This window comes from Astatotilapia calliptera, chromosome 5, assembly GCF_964374335.1.
Source record: "Astatotilapia calliptera chromosome 5, fAstCal68.1, whole genome shotgun sequence".
Lineage (NCBI taxonomy): Eukaryota > Metazoa > Chordata > Actinopteri > Cichliformes > Cichlidae > Astatotilapia > Astatotilapia calliptera.
Genome location: NC_137426.1, coordinates 13460640 through 13469050, shown reverse-complemented (window position 1 = coordinate 13469050; position 8411 = coordinate 13460640). Strand labels below are relative to the sequence as shown.

At 36.8% G+C, this 8411-nt stretch overlaps 1 protein-coding gene across 1 annotated transcript; it reads left to right on the top strand.

Moving 5' to 3' along the window:
• The first annotated feature begins 1835 nt into the window (after positions 1-1835).
• Positions 1836-8368, top strand: LOC145428871 (H-2 class II histocompatibility antigen, A-U alpha chain-like). Its single transcript, XM_080301711.1, has 4 exons — positions 1836-2033; positions 4459-4716; positions 6364-6645; positions 7849-8368. Exons 1-4 carry the CDS (start codon positions 1973-1975, stop codon positions 7968-7970), a joined length of 723 nt encoding a protein of 240 aa, XP_080157837.1. The 5' UTR covers positions 1836-1972; the 3' UTR covers positions 7971-8368.
• Positions 8369-8411: the final 43 nt, after the last annotated feature.

The window sequence follows — 8411 nt, the reverse complement described above, 5'->3', positions numbered from 1 at the left end:
TCAAGCTGTGTGTTTTCTGGTGTGCCTCTCTGCAAAGTGTGAGTTTATATTTTCCCAGTTTAGTTTAGTTTAGTTTTGTATGCTCGTTTTCTGTGACCAGCAAATAAAGCTGTGATTTTGAATTCATCCCCTGAGTCTGAGTCCTGCATTTTGGGTCCAACTTCTGCCTGCTGCACAGTGATTCATGACAAAAATATCACCATTGCACTCAAATCTGACTGGAAATCTGTGGGAGATTTTCATGAAGTTGGTGCTTGGTATTATCAAATAATGCTCCTTTTAGGGTAAATATTTCTCCGTAGTGTGGCTTATAAGATAATGTTAACAATCTACTTCTGTCACAATGTTGCTTTGTGTATTTGAGAAACACAATACCTTCCAGCTGCCATCCAGTTAGTGATAGGTATCAAACAAACTGCAATAAATCACCTCTGCTTCAAGTTTGCAACACGATAAAGCTTTCAGACACTCCTATGACATTAAAAATTCCAACAGCTGAACAAAACAAGTAGTGTCCATGGAAATGCTTTCTTCCCGCACTCACACAATAGAATCTATTGTGACACCACTGCTGTAAAATGATCAGATTAAGATGATTCATAAACATGTAACCTTATGTGAGCTCAGTCTGAGAGTCTATTACATGTGGGCACGCTGAACACATCTGTGACTGAGCATACAAAGCAGCATTCTCTAATAAACTGCTTTTCTATCATGATATCTGATATGGATATGACTAAAACTAAAACTACAACCGTAGACATTTTTTTTTCCCATTAACTCAACTCTCTTATTTTCTACTCTGCTGAGAACATTATTTTTTGAACCTGATACCTCGGATTAACATTTACATAAGTATCTATTTTTTTTTAAAAATCCAAACCTTTCAAAAAGACCCACGTGCCTGTTGCTTCTGAGTGGTCTTTTTGGTGTACTGCATAAACTTTCTTTCCCCAGAACCATCAATCATCTACAGCATCCAACAGCATTTTTTAACTTCTCCTGTTGCAATTGTTATAACTACTGGAAGAACTTTAAACACTAAGAGAAATAAGAAGGGAGTTTGTGAACAATACAGGGACTGTGGTTTTATGACTTCACAAAACTGAGAGCCGATAAGATCCAGACTGCTGAGATTTCAGTGCAGCTGACCTGAGATCGTAAACCTGACAGTTAATGAGACTCACACGATGAGAAATGACAGGTGACTGCACAACGACGCCCTATCTGAACATTTTTCATTTTGAAAATGAAAACACAAATAAATTTAGGGGGAAGATTAAAAGAGATTGTGATTGTCACTCTTTCATGTAAAACAAAATAGAGACCAAGGGGATGTTAACTCTTTTTGACAAGTGACAGAGGCCAGGCAAGAAACAGTATGAGAACGACTGTCCGAGGAGGAAGAGGAAGCCAGACGAAATCAATATCTGCCAACAAGAAACACCTGCAGTCCTCATGATTAGCATCCAAAGGAGGAAGCTTTAACCTCCTGAGTTCAGCTAATACCCATCTAGAATATAGCAATAACATATAGTTATCCGGTGTAGCTACAATAAATACAACAAAACAATTAGAAATAAGAAAAATACACAATCACAATACATGTATCTATCTATCTATCTATCTATCTATCTATCTATCTATCTATCTATCTATCTATCTATCTATCTATCTATCTATATGGATGGATGGATGGATGGATGGATGGATGGATGGATGGATGGATGGATGGATGGATGGATGGATATAACTGCCAAAAAACAAGCATAATTCTTATAACGCTTGAAACAAAATGTGACAGCTTGGCTGTAGTTTCACTTCTAATTTGACTCTTTTCAGCCCTCTACAGAGCTTGCCCATAACTTCCTGTTCTACCCAAATACAGAGGTGTAATCCTTTCTGCTTGGCTGCTGCACACCGTGCTGTTTATCTTTGGAGCTGCTGCTGAGATACAAGCCTTTTAACAGGGATGGCTCTTTCTGTGATTGCACTGATTTTAAGTGCTGGAGCTGCTTGTGGATATATACCAAGTAAGGCTACGACTGTCACTTGGCTTTTTGTGAGTAGCTCAGCTATGAGAAAGTGGAAGTATCCTGCAGAATTAAAAATGACTTAGTGTAGATGTTTGTTGTTTAAGTTGCAGGTATTGCTGTATAGGTGGTCATCATGAAACATGTTTTAACAGCCACAGTTAGTAAAGGATTACAAAAGGTAAAAACAACAACAACATCAGTCTACTTTAGTTATAGAGCTGTGCTACAGTAGGTGAGAATACAAGAGGAAGAAAAAACAAGAACTTGAATTTAAATATGTCTTTCTCAGGAAATGTTTGCTGAACACCAGTCACATGGTAAAATGCGAGTAGTTTGGAATGTCTTGTTGTAATCTGAGCTCAGCCAGTGCTAGTTAAATTTGATGTTTTAAAATTGACAAAATTACAAACTGTTAGATCAAGATGTCGACTCCAATTCTTACATTTGCTTTGTGCTTACAAAAATAATCTTTTGTACATTTAAATGACATTTAGCAATGTGACATTCAACAGTTTTTATTGCATTACATAGCTGGCTGGAAGTAGCGCCTGAAATTCTGGAATTTTTAAAGAGGATTTTAGGGGATTAAAATTCTGTATTGTGTTTGTACCTCTCACAATACAGATGCTACCAACTCACCTAACAACCATAACCAGGCCCATAACTAAATAAAAATGGAGGCCTTTGTATAAAAAAAGGGTGTAATTCCCGAACAGCTAATGCTACTCTTTTTGTAAAGCCCTGAATTTATTCTGAAAGTCTGCGCTTCAGTGACATCTTCACTGTGGTGGTGTACAGAGGCAAAATGACAGAATCATTGGTATGATTTCCTAAGCTTATTAGCACTTTATCATGAAATGGTAAATGAAGACAGAGTTAGGCACAACACCACTTTCTGTTCACTTCTGTTACATATTTAGTTACCTGCAGACACTAAGGTGAAATGTGCTAGATAAAATGTGATGTTTTTGATGTTTTTGTGCATTGTGTTCTGCAAAAAAAAAAAAAAAAACATTAGCAATTTATCATATCAGCACTTATATCCATGTATATCTGTGTCAGGCCAGTATTTGCACACAACGTCAGCCAAACAATATGTCTACCTGGCTCAAGTTGAAAGGTTAGAATAACTGTCATAATGGAATCGTTATATATTTTCACCTTTAAAAAAAAATGTGAAAAATGCTGTTTGAGTTTAAAGTTTGAAATAAAACAAATGCCTCAATTTTACCAAATGATAACAGGCTTCTGGTTTCTGTTTATGTCAGCATATTGGAGTGCATGCCGGTAGCCTGAGGGGTTGTACTGTGAAGAAAGTGCAGCACAGCCAAGCTCTGTATGCATTAGTGGCTTGACCAAACCTAAAACCCCAACTGGAGATAATGTGTGCCATGACAGTGTTCCTTAGCTTTCTGCTTTCTGCTTCAGGTTCTGTGCATACTCATGAAAAGGGGTGTTTGACACGTCGCATGACTCTTTCCTTACAAAAATTGATCGTTGTGAGTGCAGCCTACGCTGATCTGCCCCAACCATAGACACTGTCAGATAATGATGAGAAAATGGTGATGAACAACATAACAATGTAATGGTAAAATGCAACACTGTTGCAAATAAGACAGGCAATTAATGCTACAGAAAATTAATAATCAGCTGATTTAGTGCACAGAGTGGTAAAATAAACATTTTAATTCAAGTTAATATATTTATTTTAGTGCTGAGTGCACTCACTGTGCTAAGTGTATTTATAATGTGATGGCTCATTAGAGCTCTGAAACTTTAAAGTGCATACATTTAAAGATTAAAGGGTACTGTCCTATAGCGTAATAAAGGAGACATGGAAAGGTATTTTGTCAGCAGATTCAGGTGAAATTAATATGACTGACTGAACAGGTATTCTGCTCTGTGTTCAAGTAGCTGCAATTGGAGCAGCGTGAAAGAGACAGCAGCAGATTAAGCAGATTGGAGGCTGTTAGCCTAAGTGAAGATAAGACGAGCTGGAAACAGGGGAATACAGCTAACCAGGGTTTGCTAAAAGTGAGTGAGGTCTATCATTCCCAGCTAATCACATATGGACACCTGTGAAGTGCTCAGTAAATATGGTAGTTCAAGCAAAGACACAGTGATTTGGTAAACGCAACGATTTTAGTGCCTAAACCTAAAGAACGAGTGAATACAAAACAACTCTAGAAGAAAAGTGTTGTGTCCTCACTTGACATAGAGTTGACTTAAATTAGCCAGTTAGACAGTAATTCATTAATTAACAACAATAAAAACTACTCTTTTATTTCAAACTAGAATATACTGAGTAGAAGAGCTACACCCCCTACCAGCCTGTTGGCTGCAGTTAAGGTCGGGGAAATCAGTGTGTAGAATGTTTGAACTGCTTCCATCATGTATTCATTTTGCACCTTCTTCTTTTCAGCACAGTCCCACAACTTCCATTACATCTATGGATGCTATGAATCTGATGATGTGCGGGTGGACGTTGTTGTTGACGACGACGTGGTTGCATATGCCGATTTCAACAAGAAAGAGGTAGTGTGGGTGTTACCTCACTTGCCACAACCTGCAAAAGACATCCAGAAAATGGCTTATGAACTCGCCAAAGCCAGCACTGCACACTGTCACAGCGTTTTGGGTAAAGCAAAAAATGCTGATCCCGGCGCTCCCCTACGGCGAGGTACTGATCTTGGCACACTTCATTGCGAGCATTCGTTTAGCTCAGCCTGATCGAGGGGAAGAAAGAACACTGTTGATCCAACTGAAAGCAGATGTAACCAGAAAGAATTAAGAGAGCACATACCGGGTTTAAAATATCTCTTTTCTGTGACTTACTTACACAAGCTGCTTTGAAACTAAGTGCTCCAGGCAGGTGCTAGACTGGTGGAGCCTTAATTACACAGCTAATCAGTGACCTTCTCTCTGGCTTGACAAAATATATTGAGACAGAATCACCTTTGAAAAGTAATTATATACTATTAAATTAGCTTGAAACTTGTGTTACAGTGGCCTTTCTAAACTACTCTAAGGCAGTCTCCTTCCATAAACTGAACTCTTCTGCTTATGCCAGCATTTTCTTAGAAATTATAGATAAGATGAACAAATGCAATGTGTGTGGTGTCATTTCGTGTGGCAAACTCACAGAGAATAGCTGCCTGACTCTGTAGACTGTTATTTTAGTGTTTGGAGTTTCTCTCAAATGAAAGTGCAGCATAGTTGGTGATGATGAAAAACAAAGCTCAAAGAGGGTCAAGTGGCAATGAGAAAATATTCTGGAGGTCAGCACAGGTACAAATCATTTCTTTTCAATCCAGCCCATTATGTCTGTGAATTATAACCATGCACTGCTGGATATCTCATTCTGCTTCTCAGCACAGATTAAATTAAACTGTCAATAGAGCATTTTAGCTTTGTTATTACTCCGCTGACTGCACAACGTAATGTCTACAGAATAATGACACCATTAATGTTTAGATTGTTTCCATATAAGCTTTACTTTTGCAGTCTGTCTGCCATAGCGTATGAACTTTCCAGTGAAAAAGCAGTCGGTTCCCATCTTTATTTATTACCTTTTTATATTTAGTACCTTTATTTACTTTACGAGTTAATTACACAATATAATTTTAAGGAATAAATGTTCAAAAAACTGCCTGATGTAGCAAATATGACACAAGTGAAAACTCTCATATGCAAATTAATATTTGTTTCTCATCAGAAGGCTCAATAAACACTCAGAATTTTCTGGCAATTATTTCATGGTTCAGCCTTGAAATTAATAAACGTATCAATAAGGCCTCCTCACATCAAAATTCTCATATATTTATTTATTTATTTTTTGGTTGGTTTGTAAACAAAGTATTTAGTTTTTCTTTTATCATATTTTTAAATCAGAAGCCTGGCTTATATTTTAATTTTTGAGTGTTTTTTGTGCCTAGTTTTAGTTGTTAGTTTTGGTTTAGTTAACTGCTATAACTTTGTGATGAACATGTAACCTGCAGAAAGATGATGACAGAGAAGCAACTCATTTAAAAATGCTACAGTCCCATTAGGAGCCCCTCTGGCTTCTACTGGCACATTTGCAGTTTTTTTTTATGGTAATAGTCTCGTTTAAATATTAAAATAACCTCCGGCACCAACAATGTTTGGCAAAAAAAAAAAAAATGCAAAAGAAAATACAATTTTCATTTTTTTTAGATGCTTAAATGTCTCTGTCAATGTCTTACATTTTAAATCTGTGAATTTGTTATATATTCTTAATTCTATCAAGGTAATATTTCTTGGGGGGGATTTTGCTCTAAAAGTATGAAATGTGTCCCTCTTTGACCAGATCCTCCTGACATCTACATCTATACCCGGTATGAGGGGGAGGCTAGTGTGATGAACACACTCTTTTGTGTGGCCAACCACTTCTACCCACCCACCATCAACTTCACATGGACCAAGAATGGAGTGGAGCTCACAGAGGGCGTGGCAAACTTACGTTATCGTCACAATCGTGATGGGACATTCCACATGATTTCTACGCTTCTGTTCACTCCAAAACCTGGAGACTATTATATCTGCATGGTGGAGCATCAAGCTGCGCAAGTGCCTATCAGCAAGAGCTGGGGTAGGATTATTACCTTATAATATAAAGTGCCTGAAGTAACTGCTGTTGTGATTTGGCACTTCATAAATAAAATTGAATTAAACTGAACTGAACTGTTTTTATGAATAAGCCAAGGACTCTTGAAATTCTCCCCAGTAGACAATCAGGTGATGATACCAATTGTAGAAACCCTCCAGCAATACCAATACTGTGTTAGATTACATTTTTCTTTTTACATGTAAGGTCTGCAACATTATCGCTTTCATACATCCTAGATTAGCAACTAAAATAAAGCTGTTTGAAGCAAAAAGCAGCCTCCTAACATTCATGTTCTGTGAATCGGGGAACCCTCCATCTACCGTCTGATGTCTTATATTTAATTTATGCTTCCTATTGTCATCCTTCTAAGCAGTTGCACATGTCAAAAGTGATATCACAATTCACTTGATTTGTATTGTAATATGGTTTTTGTAAACCTCGTTCTTGGTTGGAGGCATGGATCTATGAGAGGGTTCGGTCATGTTAATGCTGGAGCTCAGAAATATCCAGCTTAGATAGAGGGAAGAGGTGCAACAGTTTAAAAAAAAAACAAGGAACCCTGAAGAAATTTTTAAAACATACAAAGAAAAAATCTCTGTGATTTTTTTCATTTGACTTCTTCTTATTCCACACCAGCGCTGATGCAGAGTTGCAGCACTTACAACTTAGGAGAAAACTACAATGAGTCCAAGCGTGCCTCAAGCAAAAAATATGTTTGGCTTTGGTTGATGACATGTGCAACATGCCAATATTAGGGGCTTTTGGGCTAGGAAATGATTTCCTGTTCTCTGTGCTGGTAACTGTTAACAAATGTAGGTAAAATTTTAAAGGCTAAAGAAAAACTGAGTAGCTTTCACATGAAAACCAGTGTTTTCTTGACTGAAGCATAATCCTTTTTTCACACCTTTACCTGCATACAACCAAAGCCTGCTTGAATGCAGTTTAGAAACATTAAAAGCTTTGCTAACAGATTCTTTGCAGTCTTGCACAGATATCTGTTTATTGTGATAAATGCCTCCTTTGCAGACTCTATATTTAAAAAAGTCATCTGGCTTCCTATGTTTACCTTAAATAACAACAGTCATAGAATTATTACAAGAAGGCCTTTTTAGACATAAACAGATGCAATTTTCAGTCATTTTCAAAATACACAAATAAATTTTTTTTTTATTTTTTTATTTTCAGAGTTGAAGGAAAATAAGAGGAGCAGAGTGAGCCCTGCAGCCGTGTTTTTCGGTGTGAGTGTCGTTTTGTGCCTGATGGGATTCGGGACCGGAGTCTTCTTTTTCATCAAGCAGCCAAATTAATGTCTTCAAATTTGAGATTGAAATAATTAAATTAACGTTAATCATTCGATCTTTAATACTCTGATTAACTGGTTTTATATGTACAAGTAAAACACATCAAAAAACATCCAGATTCTTGTGCTTACAGATAACCTCTCTATATCACTGCATTAATGATAAATGACAGTTTGTTTACTTAATGTGTTTAATGTGTACTTACAATTTGTATTGTTTTTCACTTGACGATGTGGTGTTAATATACTTTGATTTTTAATAAATAGATAATTACTGGGGTTGTTATACAACAGTGTATGGCTGTATAGCACACAGACCTACAAAATAATTTGTGTAGAATAATTCATCCCTGCTAAGAATTTATAAATAAATAAAGCAAACATCTTGCACAACTGTGAACTAAAGAGTTGTAATGTCTTTGTTTGTTTGGTTTGAGGTAGGTATGCG